General features: G+C 39.8%; 1 protein-coding gene across 9 annotated transcripts in view; it reads right to left on the bottom strand.

Moving 5' to 3' along the window:
• The window catches only part of CCDC62 (coiled-coil domain containing 62), a 42,296-nt gene that overhangs the window by 3,424 nt on the left and 22,595 nt on the right, over positions 1-16,277 (bottom strand). For 4 of the 9 annotated variants that reach the window (XM_087423366.1, XM_087423365.1, XM_014787151.2 and 1 more), the window contains 3 exons: positions 14,270-14,998; positions 11,207-11,363; positions 7,555-7,680 (listed from right to left, as the gene is read on the bottom strand). In XM_087423366.1, coding sequence (XP_087279492.1) covers positions 7,555-7,680; positions 11,207-11,363; positions 14,270-14,998 — 1,012 coding nt within the window. Of the gene's footprint in view, positions 1-7,554; positions 7,681-11,206; positions 11,364-14,269; positions 14,999-16,277 lie in introns of those variants that run through there. The other 5 variants (XM_087423367.1, XM_087423370.1, XM_014787155.2 and 2 more) reach the window with 5 other exon arrangements.

Genomic DNA, 16,277 nt, shown 5'->3' with positions numbered 1-16,277 from the left:
TTCAAAGGACCAGAAGAGAGGAGTTTGTAAAGTCCATTGCCAAGTAGATCTCTGTTAGTTAAATTCTTTTTTCCTAACATCTCTAGAATCAGTTAATAATCCACTAGAAAATATATTACATCTGGAGCCAATATTTTTTCCAACTAAGAGATTATCTGACTCTAGCTGTGAGATGTTAAGCAAGAGATTTAATCACTTTTCCTTACCTATAAAGTGAAAGATTGAGATTAGATATCTCTTCTGGGTCTTTCTAGCTCAAAAATTCTCTTAAATGAAGTTTTCACCAAGCTCAACAGCTTTAGCATTTTTCAGTCCATACCTGAGGTCACCGTTTTGCCTTTTTCCTGCACTTTTCCTATCAGTTCCACTCAAGGTATTTACTGAGCATCCTCTGTAGCAGGTACTGTGTGTGCTACAACTGGGGGAGCCGAGATGAAGAAGCGGGGCTCCTTAAGGCGCTCATGGAGGAGCAGGGAGACACGTATGTATCAGCTGTCATGTACTGTGACATGCACTCTGATGGAGACACGTACCCAAACACACACACAGAGCTGTGCTACGACAAAAGTGGGGGAGTACTGATTATATCTTAGACAGGAATTTAACATAAAACCCTGAAGGAGAAGTTAAGAGAAGAGTCTGAGGGCCGGCCCCGTGGCTTAGCGGTTGGGTGCGTGCGCCCCGCTACTGGCAGCCCGGGTTTGGATCCCGGGCGCGCACCAACGCACCGCTTCTCTGGCCATGCTGAGGCCGCGTCCCACATACAGCAACTAGAAGGATGTGCATCTACGAAATACAACTATCTACCCTGGGGCTTTGGGGGGAAAAAAATAAATAAATAAAATCTTTAAAAAAAGAGAGAAGAGTCTGAGGCCAGGAGGCTGAGGAGGAGTCAGGCAGATTACACTAAAATATAGGAAGTTCTGCTCTATACTTATTTTGAAAACATGAATTTGTTCCAACACATCTGATATATTAGAGAACAATTTGAGCATAATGTGAAGTTTTCATCTGTTTACCTGAGATTTTGTCCATGAGAAACATTAGGTGAACTATACCCAGCTGGACTGGGCCACACCATGTAGGAATACACACACACGCATGCATGCACAAAGACACACACATGCCCCTCAGACATCCCCTGGCTTCCCCACATCTGTTGCTGCAACAACCTTCCATCCGATAGCGATGGCGCTCCTTCTACCACTTCCCAATGACTCACACGCTGCACTCTCTCCGACACCACCCAATTCTACATGCAAACTTCAGGTCTTTTTCAAGGTAAAGTGGCATATTTACTGCAGTATTTAAATATCCCTTAACCATTTAACATGTATAAAACTGTCCTACCATTTTGATTACATTCCTGTCCTTTTTAAAAAATGCGTCACTGACAAAGTTTTTGAGTGTTATGCTCCTAACCCCATTTTTCCTGTGAGCGTGTGGTTTTTATCGTGAATTTTGCACTGTGTGGTGATATTTAGGAACCTCTATGTTGTATTACAGCTAACTGTGGTTATCAAAGTATTAAACAAGGTTGTGATATAATAATACATACTCTTCTTTATTAGTGCATTAAATAATAAGATCTAGCAGCAGGGCTAATATTCTGTAATTCTGAGGTAGTGCTAAGTATAAATTTCACAATACCTGCAATAACTGAAATGTGACGTGAAACTATCTGCGAGCTCTACTAGTGACAAAGGCACAGGTATTAGGTACTACTATGGCTTGTTTCCTATATTCATAATTGAAGAAAGTGCTAAATCTCTATTAAAGGTTAATAAAAATAAACTTAGGCATGTAATTTTTATTCCCATCAAAGTTTCTGGATCCCCTGAATTCTATTCAACGAACTCTGATTAAAAACCTCTACCCAACAAATCCAGAGACAGAAAGTAGATTAGTGGTGGCCAGGAACTGTGGGGAGGAGGAATGGGGAGTGACGGCTAATAGGTACAAGGTTTCTTTTGGGATGATGAAAGTGTTCTAAAATTGGATTATGGTGATAGTCACACAACTTTGTAAATATACTAAAACCACTGAATTACATACTTTACATGGGAGAATTTTATGGTATGTACATTATATCTCAATAAAGCTGTTAAAAAAAAAAGCCTTTACCAATATTTAAAAATACTCTCTGCCCCAATGTAAATAAATTGCTTCACTAATGCTTCAAAGAGAGTTTGTCAAGAAAGTATCCTCCTAGAAAACACTACAGGGGCTGGCCCCGTGGTGTAGCGGTTAAGTGCCTGTGCTCCGCTGCTGGCAGCCTGGGTTCGGATCCCAGGCGCACACCGACGCACCGCTTGTCAGGCCATGTATATGTCCCATATAAAGTGGAGGAAGATGGGCACAGATGTTAGCCCAGGGCCAGTCTTCCTCAGCAAAAAGAGCAGGATTGGCATGGATGTTAGCTCAGAGCTGATCTTCCTCACAAAAAAAAAAAAAAAAAAGAAAACACCACAAAGTCCATCATGGTTTCCACTTTGAAAAAGTTATATGGCACACACAGTATGTATACTTTTAAATAAAAAATCACTATTTTTGGAGCCCATTTTTCTTTAAGGTAATCTTTGGAACTACCTGTTGAGGCTTGTGGCAATGAACATGTTGATTCTAAAATAATGTTCTAGTTTCAGATCATCTGTGTCACAAGGAAACTGCTCCATGGAACTCTGAATCTAACAAAACACCAACCTGAAGAAGAGCCAAGCAAGAATGCCACCAGAGAGTATTTCATGGAACAAAGGCAAGAAGGTCTACTCTCATTATTTCTATTCAACATTGATCTAGAGGTCTTAGTGAGAGCAATAAGGTAAGAAAAAGAAATTCTTTATTCACAAATGACATGATTGTCTAGGTGGAAAATCCTAAGAATTGACAGAAAATCTACTAGAATAGGTGAATTTAACAAAGATGCAATTTACAAAAGTCAATTATAGTTCTTTATATTATCAACAAACAATTTGAGAATGAAATTTAAAATACCACATATAGGGGCCGGCCCCATGGCTTAGCGGTGTGCGTGCGCTCTGCTACTGGCGGCCCGGGTTTGGATCCTGGGCGCGCACCAACGCACCACTTCTCTGGCCATGCTGAGGCTGCGTCCCTCATACAGCAACTAGAAGGATGTGCAGCTATGACGTACAACTATCTACTGGGGCTTTGGGGAGAAAAAGGGACAAAAAAAAAGGAGGAAGATTGGCAATAGATGTTAGCTCAGAGCCAGTCTTCCTCAGCAAAAAGAGGAGGATTAGCACGGATGTTAGCTCAGGGCTGATCTTCCTCACAAAAAAAAATAAATAAATAAAATAAAATAAAATACCATGTATAATGGCATCAATAAACAAAATATTAGGAATAAATTTAACAAAAGATGTGCAAGACCCCTACAATGAAAACTATAAAATGTGGTTAAGAGAAATGAAGGAAGCCCTAAATAAATGGAGAAATACTCTATCCACAGACATCAATTCTTCCCAAAATGATCCATAGATTCAATGAAATCACAGAATCAGAGTGCATTTTCGTAAAAATTGACAAGCTGATTCTAAAATTGCTACGGACTTGCAAAGGACCTAGAATGGGAAAATAATCTTGCTAAAAAAGAACAAAGTAGAGGACGTATACTACCTGATTTCAAGACTTTCCATAGAGTTATGTAATCAATACAGTGTGGTTTTAATGTAAGGTGGACAACCAGATCAATGGAACTGATCCGAGTCCAGAAATAGACCCTTGCATACACAGTCAACCGATTTTCAAGAAGCTGTGCCAAAACAGAGAAACGACAGTCTTTTCAACAAATGGTGCTGGGACTGATATCTGCATGAGAAAAATGAACATTGATCCTTACTTCACCCATCAACAAAAATTAAATCAAGATGAACTATAGACCTAACCAGAACTATGAAGCTTCTAGGAGGAAAAAATATTCACAACCTTGGGGTAGATTTCTTAAGACACAAAAGGCACAGTTTAAAAAAAATTGATACAGGGCTGGCCCGGTGGCATAGTGGTTAAGTTCGGCGTGCTCTTCTTCAGTGGTCCAGGGTTCGCAGGTTCAGATCCTGGGCGTGGACCTACACTCCTGAAGCCATGCTGTGGCAGCATCCCACATACAAAATAGAGGAAGAAGATGGGGCCGGCCCCGTGGCGTAGCGGTTAAGTGTGCACACTCCGCTGCTGGTGGCCCGGGTTCAGATCCTGGGCGTGCACCGGCGCACCGCTTGTCAGGCCATGCTGTGGCAACGTCCCACACAAAGTGGAGGAAGATTGGCACAGATGTTAGCCCAGGGCCAGTACTCCTCAGCAAAAAGAGGAGGATTGGCGTAGATGTTAGCTCAGGGCTGATCTTCCTCACAAAAAAATAAAAAAATAAATAGAGGAAGATGGGCACAGATGTTAGCCCCAGGCCACTCTTCCTCAAGCAAAAAGAGGAAGATTGGCAACAGGTGTTAGCTCAGGGCCAATCTTCCTCACCAAAAAAACAAACAAAAAAAGATACATTGGACTTCATCAAAATTTTAAATTTCTGCCCTTCAAAAGACACTTACAAAAATGAAAAGGCAAATCACAAACTGGAAGAAAATATTCACAATACATCTGGCAAAAGACAAAGGACTTGTGTCCAGACTACGTGAAGAACTCTTACAACAATTAATAACAAAGGAAACAACTCAAATTTAAAATGGGCAAAAGACTTGAACAGACACTTCACAAAAGATATATGAAAAGCCAATAAGCACAAGAAGGGATGCACATCATTAGGTCATCAGGAAAATGCAAATTAAATGGCAATGAGATGCCACTTCATATTTACTAGAATAGCTAAAATTAAATTGACTAACAAAACCACGTGTTGGTGAGGACGTGGAGTACCTAGAAGTTTTACACACTGCTGGTGGGAATGTAAAATGGTACGACCACCTTGAAAAACAACTTGGCAGTTTACAAAAAAGTTAAACATACACCTATCCTAATACTAGGAATTCTTTTTTTTTTTTTTTTGGTGAAGAAGATTAGCCCTGAGCTAACATCTGTGCCCATCTTCCTCTATTTTGTATGTGGGATGCCACTATAGCGTGGCTTGACGAGCGGTGTGTCAGTCCACACCCGAGACTCGGGCCTGCAAACCCCAGGCCGTCAAAGCGGAGTGCACGAACTTAACCACTACGCCACCAGGTTGGCCCCAGGAATTCTACTTCTGGATATTTACCTTAGAGAAGTGAAAACACATGTCCATAAAAAAAATGGCTTGTATAAAAATCTTGATAGCAGCTTTATGCATAATAGCCCCAAACTGGAAACAACCCAAATGTCTCATCAACAGGTGAATAAACAAATTCATACAATGGAATACCAATCAGCAATAAAAAGGAGTGAAGTACTGATACACATAACAACATGGATGAATCTCAAAATAACTCTATTTAGAGGCTAGATAAAGAATACATACTAGGGCCGGCCCCGTGGCTTGGTGGTTAAGTGTGCGCGCTCCACTGCTGGCGGCCCGGGTTCGGATCCCGGGCTCACACTGACGCGCTGCTTCTCCGGCCATGCTGAGGCCGCGGCCCACATACAGCAACTAGAAGGATGTGCAGCTATGACACACAACTATCTACGGGGGCTTTGGGGGGAAAAAATAAATAAATAAAATCTAAAAAAAAAAAAAAAAAGAATACATACTATATGACTGCATTTATATGAATTTATAGAACAGGCAAAACTATTCTCTGGGGCTAGAAATCAGATCAGTAGCTGCCTAGAGTGAGGGTAAGGAGGGATTCACTCCAAAGAGCATGAGGGAACTTTCTGGGGTGATGGAAATGTTCTGTATCTTGATAGGGATGCTGGTTACATGGGTACCTACACATTTATCTAAATTCGTTGAACTAGTGATCTGTACCAGTTCTTCATGAAAGAACAAGTATATAGGCATTAAATACATTCTCAACAAAATGTATCTATTTTATTGTATATATATTATACCCCAATAAAGTTGATTTTAAAAGAAAAGCATTTCAGTATTCTTGTAGACCTTTTTTTATTTTAGTTTTTTGGTCAAGGATACAAAAAAGTTTAACTCAATGGCTTTCAAATATCTTTAACTATGCATATAGCACATACAACTAATGTACCTGGAAGCTTAAACTTAAAGCATCAGTTCCATCTCTTATTTTACAGATTAGGAAACTGAAACCCAAGTACCCTGATTTCTAGTTCAATGTTCTTTTTACTATTTATGTTAAGGCTATAAAATCTACCAAGCAACTTATATCATTGCTACTGAAATGTTACTATGCTCAGAAAAAGCAGTTAAAATTAACATGTGAAACACTCCCTGAAGGAATGATAGATTTAGAAAATTACTATTTTGCAATTCCTAATGAAATAATAGATCTAAACAATAATAATCAAAGAATGCTAAAATCATTAAGTGACCTTTCGGGGAAACTCCTGACCTCCCCATCAAGCTTAACATCTGCAAGTGGAACAACCAGATATCAGGAGACGATGATACGATGGAATAGGAAGCAGACAGCATCGCCAGTGAAGCAGTTGTGCCAACACCAACAAAAAACCCAAATTGATCCCAAGTCTAATCAAGTCACTAGATCTAAACACCAGTTTATAGGAATTATGCGGGATAGAGGGATGTACTAAAACAGTGAGGGTAGAGTCGGCAAGTTCCAGAATGTGGGAAATTCTACAGGACAAATGACCAAATGTTTTTTCCACAAATAAATGGCATTAAAAAACAGGACAAATGACCAAATGTTTTTTCCACAAATAAATGGCATTAAAAAGAAGGAGAGGAAGGAGGAGGAAGAAAAAAGAAGGAAGCGGAAGGAAGGAAGCAGGACAGAGAGATGGAGGGAGAAGGAACTGTTAGTGATTAAGTGGGACTTTATGGGACATATCCAAATGCAAAGTATGGACCTTGGTTGGATATTGATTTGAACAAAGAGTAAAAAGACATTTTTGAGATTAACGGGAAAAACAACATGATCTAGTCATTAGATGATATTAAAGAATTATTGTTAATTTGGTTGGGTGTGATAACATTATAGTTATTTTTTGAAAGTCCTTATCTGTTAGCGATACATAAAGTATTTACAAGTGGAATGACATGATGTCTACGATTTGCTTTAAAATGCTTCAGAAGAAAACGTGTATGGATGGGGGAAGATAAAACAAAAATGGCAGAAAGTTGATGGTTGTTGAAGGTCTGTGATTATATTATTCTTTCTACTTCTGTGTGTATTTGAAATTTTCTATAATAAAAAATTCTTGGGGATTTTTTAAAAATCCCCAAGAATTTATATTCATATGTCCAGGTAATTAGAAAGAGGAAGTTTGGGTGCAGTGACACTTGAGTACAACTTTTTCCTCCTCCTCAAGACCAGCGTGCTACCTCCCTCTCTGAGACATAAAGAAACTTTCCTTCTAACAGAAAGGGCTGCCCTACCAGCGATATTTGCACACAAGCACTCAGTGGAGTGTTCAGATACGACAGACGGGGTCAAAAGAAAAGTAACCACATACATTTTGAGCACTGCTGTTGAGACTCTCAGAGCTGATGGGGAGCAGAGTACTCAGCTCCAGATCCGTAACCATCTGACGAGATTCTGCCAGCAAACGCTGAAGCTTACTGGTGGGAGAAAAATCACCCTGGGAAGACAACATAATTTAAGCATTCATGAAATTAAGAAGCATTTTTAAATGTTTACATTCACAAATACAATATTACAATATTACAAACAAATGTTAACTACTCGTTAATATTTCTTCGACTTCAGGTCTTATAAAGCAAAAGCAGGACATTAAATACTTGGGCCGGCCCGGTGGCTTAGCGGTTAAGTGCACGTGCTCCGCTACTGGCGGCCCGGGTTTGGATCCCGGGCACGCACGACGCACCGCTTCTCCGGCCATGCTGAGGCCACATCCCACATACAGCAACTAGAAGGATGTGCAACTATGACATACAACTATCTACTGGGGCTTTGGGGGGGGAAAAAAAAAGGAGGAGGATTGGCAATAGATGTTAGCTCAGAGCCGGTCTTCCTCAGCAAAAAAAGAGGAGGATTAGCAGGGATGTTAGCTCAGGGCTGATCTTCCTCACACACACAAAAAAATACTAGAACAACCAAATTCCATTTATTTCTTAGAAACTACTGGGCTAAATAATTTGTCTTAAACAGAACTTACTACAACCAATTGACTAACATCTGTGCGATAAAAGAATCCTAGGCATTGTTTAGCTCTCCTAAATCATCTTTCCCAGGCCATAATTAGCACGTCAAAATACTTGCAAAATGCAACTTTAACACTAAAGGCTTGTAAAGCTTTTAAAAATATGTGGAAATGTGCCTTAGTTTGTTCTTGTTTAATTTTCAACTTTGGGATCTGAATTTTTAGCATGCCAACTGCTCTCAAAAACATCTAGACTAATTTTTTCGTTAAGAAAAGGTCATTTCTAGGGGCCGACTCCATGGCGTGGCAGTTAAGTGCACATGCTCCGCTGCTGGCGGCCCGGGTTCGGATCCCGGGCGCGCACTGACGCACTGCTTCTCTGGCCATGCTGAGGTGGCGTCCCACATACAGCAACTAGAAGGATGTGCAACTATGACATACAACTATCTACTGGGGCTTTGGGGGAAAAAAAAAAGGAGGAGGATTGGCAATAGGTGTTAGCTCAGAGCCGGTCTTCCTCAGCAAAAAGAGGAGAATTGGCATGGATGTTAGCTCAGGGCTGATCTTCCTCACAAAAAAAAGAAAGAAAGAAAGAAAGAAAAGGTCATTTCTAATTTTCCATGAACAATGATCACTACTGACCTGGATCTAGAAGATGTTTAATAAAATATCTGCTATGTGAATGTATCTATGTATGTATATAGACAACATATATATATAGACACACACACAAATATATACATATACATGCATGGACAACATAGGAATGCAATGTTATATACTGCCTCAGAAAAATAGGTGCAAACGTTGAAAAAGGGTCTCCCAAGAGCTAAAAAAGGTAATAACTAATATTTCCCCTCATATTTATAACTTTAAAATAAAGTTAACAGCTTTGAGGTATAATTGACACACAATTAACTGTACAATTAAAGTGTATAATCTGAAGAGTTTTGACATGTGCACACACCCATGAAACCATCCCCACAATGAACAGGGATCATATTCTTTACACCTATGCCCCTTTGGAATTCCTGCCTCTGTGAGTCCCTCCCTCTATTCCCAGACAACTACTGATCTGCTTCCTGTCACCAGAGATTAGTTTGCATTTGCTAGAATTTTATATAAACGCATTCACCCTTTTGTCTGTCTAGTTTCTTTCATTCAGCATAATTATCTTGAGATTCACCCATGTTGTGTGTGTACAAATCGTTTTGATGTGCACATGTCTTTTTATTGCCGAGAAGTACTCTATTGTATGGATATACCACAGTTTATCTATTTACCTATTGATATATATTTGGGTTGTTTCCAGTTTTTAGCTAGTACAAATAAAACTGCTTGAACATTCATGTATAAGTCTTTGTGTGGACATATGTTTCCATTTATCTGGGAGTGGAATAGCTGGGTCATATGGTAGGCGTATATTTAACTTTTTAAGAAACTACCAATGTGTTTTCCAAAGTGGCTGTCCCGTTTACATTCCCACCATCAGTGAATGAAAGTCCCAGTTGCCCAGGATTCTAGTCAACACTTGTATGGTCAATTTTTAATCGGGAGAACTAACACTCATCAAATACCCACTAGGGGCCAGGTCCCACAACATCTCATCTAGACAAAGCAACTGTGATGTTATTATTGCGTATCTGTAGATGAAGAAACCTAAGAAATTAAATAACTTTACTAAGGTCATTGAGCTAAGACAAAGTAAAACAGGGATTTGAACCCAGGTCAGTTTGATTTCAAAGCCCGATATCTTCCCAAAATGACACCAAAAATAAATTAAGTTTACTTGAGCTTATTTTCTTTGTGAGACAGCTGTGATGAAGACCTTGTTTATGACGACGACACTGGCTCATCCAAAATAGTGACAAAATAGATATAACCTCAGTGACTGTCAGTAGGGGTATGGACAAACAAACTGGTTTATTCAATCAAGGGATCACAAATCAACCAACAATCAAAATGAAGAGACTAGGTCACAAGTGTCAGCATGGATAAATGTCACAAAACATTGACAAAGTTGGAAAAATCAATGCAAAAGGATATAGACAGTATTTTACCATTTATGTACATTTTAAACACACACAAAACATTAGGGGGCCGGCCCCGTGGCTTAGCAGTTAAGTGCGCGCGCTCCGCTACTGGCAGACCGGGGTCGGATCAAACAAACAAAAAAAAAACATTACGCAATGTTTCAGTATATACTTTTATGTACTAAAAGTATAAAAACAAGCATGGAAGCAACTCAGGACAGTGGTTAAGGGGTGGGGGGAGTGGGCATGGGGAGAATGGCCGTGGGACTTATACTTTATGTAAACATTTTCTTTCTTTTTTGTGTGTCAGGAAGATCAGCCCTGAGCTAACATCCGTGCTAACCATCCTCTTTTTGCTGAGGAAGACCGGCTCTGAGCTAACATCTATTGCTAATCCTCCTCCTTTTTTTCCCCAAAGCCCCAGTAGATATTTGTATGTCATAGTTGCACATCCTTCTAGTTGCTGTACGTGGGACGCGGCCTCAGCATGGTCGGAGAAGCGGTGTGTTGGTGCGCGCCCGGGATCCGAACCCGGGCCACCAGCAGCAGAGAGCGCACACTTAACCGCTAAGCCACGGGGCCAGCCCAACATTTTATTTCTTTAGCAAGAAAAATAAAGCAAATATGGCAAAATGTAAACACGTTAAATTGGAATTCCAGTGTACAATTGCTTGTTATATTCTTCATTTTTTGTATGCTTAAAATATTTATCAATGAATAATAGATACATCGATCACCGAGAGGGCCTGAGGGACATCTTGCCTAAAGCTAATCTACAGGACATTTAAAGAAAACAGAAGGTGAGTAATTTTGACTTCAGTTAAATAATATAATTAAAGTGCCATAATTTTAAAAAAACTGAAGAATGGCCAAAATTAAGCATACTAACAATAGTGCTACAGAAGAATTAAAAGTATGTTGGGGAGAAGTCTTGTTTGAATAAGCTGGGTGTTACTTAGTGAAATACAAACCTTTTCACTGGGCAATGCTGCATCTTTGTTGATTAACAAAACCTTAGATGAGTCTTTTTTATCAGAAGAGGATTCTGTCTCTATCAACTTCTCATCTTCTCTCAAGGCAGATTTTGAAGAACCCCAGCAGTGGGAATGTTGGACGGCAATTATCTCACTGTGAATAACAAAACCAGACAAAACTAGACAATATCAAGCATATATCACTAACTCATACTTAAAACTATCTCAACAGGACCAAAAAAAGTTGTTGTTTTTTTTTTTTGGTGAGGAAGATCAGCCCTGAGCTAACATCCATGCCAATCTTCCTCTTTTTGCTGAGGAAGACTGGCCCTGAGCTAACATCCGGGCTGATCTTCCTCCATTTTATGTGTGACGCCACCACAGCATGGCCTGACAAGTGGTGCGCTGGTGCGCGCGTGGGATCCGAACCCAGGCCGCCAGCAGCGGAGCGTGCGCACTTAACCACTACTCCATGGGGCCAGCCCAAAAAAAGTTGTTTTTCTTTTTTAATGAAGAAGCTCAAGTTTGAGTAGAACATTATTGATTTGAATAGAATATTTGAATAGGGCCGGCCCCGTGGCTTAGCAGTTAAGTGCCTGCGCTCCGCTGCTGGCGGCCCAGGTTCGGATCCCAGGCACACACTGACGCACTGCTTCTCCGGCCATGCTGAGGTCACGTCCCACATACAGCAACTAGAGGGATGTGCAGCTATGACATACAACTATCTACTGGGGCTTTGGGGGAAAAAATAAGTAAATAAATAAAATTATAAAAAGAATATTTGAATAGAACATTATAAATTAATGCATACCCTTTGTAGTAAGAATTAAAACAAAATTCTTAGCTCAAGGGTAACTATAGAATAGAGAATTTCCCTCCTCCCCCGAAAAAAAACAAAGAAAAGAAGATTCAAGGGACAGGATCATCCAAAAGGGAGGACAAAAATTAACACAGTGTAAGGTTAAACTAGTGAAAATTTTAGGTTTTTGGTTTGTGCGACTGATTTTTGTTAACGGTTTTTAAAAGTCCTTTTGTGAAAGTAGAATAGCATTGTTGTGGCTCATTAATTCTTCTCTAGGTTCTCAGTGTAGAGAACAAACACATGTAGCTAAGCTTCTGGGTACATTATTAAAGTTTGGGCTCAAAGCAGAGTTAACGGCAAAAGCTGTCCTGGAACAGACCAGAGGCACTGGAACCTCTTCCTCCCATGGATCCTATAACTAAGCAAGAGCAGCCTGCCCATGGCATCTCCCTCCACAGGTAAACCTCTATTTGTCAAACGGAACGGTGGTACAAATGTGAACATTTTAGTCAGATAATAAAGTAGGTACACAAGTTCTAATAATATAAGGAAAAATAGGAAAACATAATTATCTTTTCTACTTAATCACATATTTGTCATGCGATGCCTTGGCATGTGCCTCTGCTGGCGGAACAAGAAGTCACTTCAATTATTTCAAGCCAGGGAGGTCAAAAGAGCCTTGAAAGAAAACTCCAAAATTAAATTTTAATGTCTTTCATACATTAAATTTAATATATGTCCACTATGCTCTTAAAACTATCTAACACGAGCTTTTCCCTTAAATATATGTGTATTCTTGTTCAGTAGTGAAAAACATGCAGTTGTGCCCTACTGATACTTGCAAATATTTAAAGATCTTTCAAAACCAAATATGAATAGATGACATTTAGTGTGGCACCAATTTTTCTTAAATTTTACAACTGGCAATAACATCCATATGATTTTTAAATGACTCAGGTTTTTAAAAGGGCCAAAGAATAATCCAAATAATGAAAATACCAAAAGAAGTTTTAATCATAACGTCCTATGAAAGTCAATCTGATAATTGAAATAAGGCTCTCAATATAGAAACCTTGTTCTTTCTGTAATATAATATTGAAGAGCTAGGTTTTATTTAAAAATAGCAGACATTACTATAGCACCCCTCAACCACAAGATTCAGCAGTTGTAACAATAAGATGAGCCTGAATAATGCAGCATACGCTAATAACTAATCTATTTTCTTCTCTTAAAAAACCGATAACTTTTACCAGCTTGTTAAATACAAATATTCTTTCTCTTACATGCTTTTAAAAAGTAAGCAAGTTTGGGAAATGTAAAGTGAACACAACGGCAGAAGCAACTAGATATGTAAATATGCTAATGCGAGGAAAAAGAGAAATTGTTATCTGGGGTCTAGGGAATGCAATCTGGACACAAAAGAGACAGCTTATCAATTCAAAAAGAATCCTAGGGTGAGGAATGCCCCAGAGCAGCATTCTTTTTTTTTTTTTTTAATTTTATTTATTTATTTATTTCCCCAAAGCCCCAGTAGATAGTTGTACGTCATAGCTGCACGTCCTTCTAGTTGCTGTATGTGGGACGCGGCCTCAGCATGGCCGGAGAAGCGGTGCGTCGGTGCGCGCCCGGGATCCAAACCCGGGCCACCAGCAGCGGAGCGCGTGCACTTAACCGCTAAGCCACGGAGCCGGCCCCAGCATTCTATTCTGTAAAGTGACCCGGATGTTTGTTTTATTTTTTTTAAAGATTTTATTTATTTATTTTTCCCCCAAAGCCCCAGTAGATAGTTGTCTGTTATAGCTGCACATCCTTCTAGTTGCTGTATGTGGGACGCGGCCTCAGCATGGCCGGAGAAGCGGTGCGTCGGTGCGCGCCCGGGATCCGAACCCGGGCCGCCAGCAGCGGAGCGCGCTCACTTAACCGCTAAGCCACAGGGCCGGCCCTGGATGTTTGTTTTAAATAAAACTTAGTTGCCCAACTCATGACAACTGGCTTTGTTTTTAAGCAAAACCTTTTCCTCAGAAGCTGTCCTAGGTACAAACTTTCCACTGGAATCTAATACATTCTCTTCGCACAATCAAAAAATCAACAGCCTATGCTGTGATGAAAGGAGTAAACGGTTTGTCTTAAAACATGATTTCCGTTTGCAAACATTGCTTTCTGTTAAACAGTCACATGAAGTGGCTACTGCAGCCCTTTATATTTCTAAACACATATGTGGACTCCCTGGGTGTTTACAAACGTGAAACATTACTAACCTTGTCGGGGAGTTATATTTTGTTCCACTGGCACTTTCTGAACAAGTGCACACAGATTTGTGGTGAACGATTCTTTGCATTTTAGAAGGCTTGAAAATACTCATCCACTCTGTGTCAGACATGTGGCCTGGGGCTTCAATTATGAAATTACTCGGGTGGCAGCACTTGGATTCACACATGTCACTTTCACCCAGACAGGCTTCATTTTTATGGCAACATGAGATTCCAGACATTTCTATGTGATCTTGACATTCAACATCCAGCTTTTCTGGTTGCTTTGAACCAGAACAGTTGGCCAGGCCCAAGTAAACACTGACATCAAGCCACTGCTTTTCATCAGATAAGGATGTTAATGATTCTGAGAGTTGTTTCTCTTCATTCTGAATGCCATTTCCATCACTTTTTGGTGATTTTGCGTGGATCTTGCACAATGTACTTTTGTTTTCGGGTTCATTCTGGATTTTTCCTCCCAGAGCCCAAGACTTTTGTTTCTCCACTAAGTCTTTTGTAAACAGAGATGAGATAGCAAATACACTTTTTTCCCCAAATGAAGTATTAACCTGCAGTTTCTTCTCTTTGCATACATCACAAGAGTTCTTGTCTGACTTGTTTTGCTGAACCAACATGGTCTCAAATTTGTGGTCCTTAACCAGTGACTTCTGATTTTTCCCCCTCTTAATATCGACTTTCGGGTGGTTATTTTCAAGATCTGATAAACACATGTCTCTGCTATGGTGGCATTACAAAAAATGGAAGTTATAAGATACACTTGACATTGTCCTAAATATTTCACCCAAACCTCATTAGCTGAGCTAAATCCTAATAAGACCCATTTGTCTGAAATGAAAATATAAGGTAATATATTTATTCTTTCTTCAGAGCCCAATTTCAGCCCGACCTCCTCCAGGAAGTCTTTCTGACCACCAAGCCCACACATTTACCTTCCCCTTCCCATCCTTAACTCCCTCTGTACTTACTGTCTATATCACAAGTTATTATCTTACTGTATATATTACCTAATTAATCACACAAAAAATTTCCCATTATAGCTATATTGTTCACTGTTTCATACATATATCCTATCTTCTCAATAGATTCTTAAGTTTTTTAATACGTAGAGGCATTTTTAATCCTCCTGGCATCTAGGAAAGTCTTTACCATACATTAAGTGTTCTGTAAATACTTGTTGATTGATCTGTTATTTCCCTTCCTAATTCTATTGGTTTCACAGTAAACAGAGTTAAAGCCAGGATTGAAAGGTGATGGAGATTCAAGGCACAAAAATAAAGTGGAAAGTGCCCAATGTGTTTTCCATACTGCAGTTGTGACCATGTCATTCATCTGCTGGATACTTATGTAGCTATACATTGAAAGCTAGTCTAAAGTAAAAATGACACGTGCATAAAATAAAAATTAAGAATACTACATATATGTGATAAACCTTTTAATAAATCATCTTTTAAAGTTTTTCATGTCATATGCGTTCAGGTATTCCGATCTGTATAGTTCGATCCCTCAGAAAACTCAACCCCTCCTTCTAGAATAGTATAAGCCATTTTATGCTCTTAAAGAATAACCTCACTCATGTAGCCCAGGTATCTCCCAGGGGCAATGAAGTACAAAAGGAAAGAGAGCCAATATGTCAGGGGCTTTTGCCTGCAAGAGAACCCTGGGTTGTTCTGGTGTTTATTAGCAGCAGCAGCTGGGATACAGAGCAATAGTGTAACAACCCCAGCAGAGGGCCTCAAAAGACAAGCAGAGCCAGCATGCAAAGTACAGTTGAATCCAAGTCATGCTGTCTGTAGCAATAGGTGCTTACATCCCACTCCTGCGCCTACTAACTACCAGGCTCAAGAGCTGCCGTCAACCCATTGCAGGCTCTGAGGTTACATGGAGTTGTGGGGAACTTCCCTAATTCCCATTCCTTTCCATGACTCCTTGTAAGGTTTCTGCTTGGAAAAGTAGACTAAATTTAACTGTGGGACAGTTATATGCCTGTTAAATTAAA

Source organism: Ceratotherium simum, chromosome 35, assembly GCF_057802395.1.
Source record: "Ceratotherium simum simum isolate JZ-2026a chromosome 35, ASM5780239v1, whole genome shotgun sequence".
NCBI lineage: Eukaryota > Metazoa > Chordata > Mammalia > Perissodactyla > Rhinocerotidae > Ceratotherium > Ceratotherium simum.
This window is presented reverse-complemented; position numbering and strand designations above follow the sequence as displayed.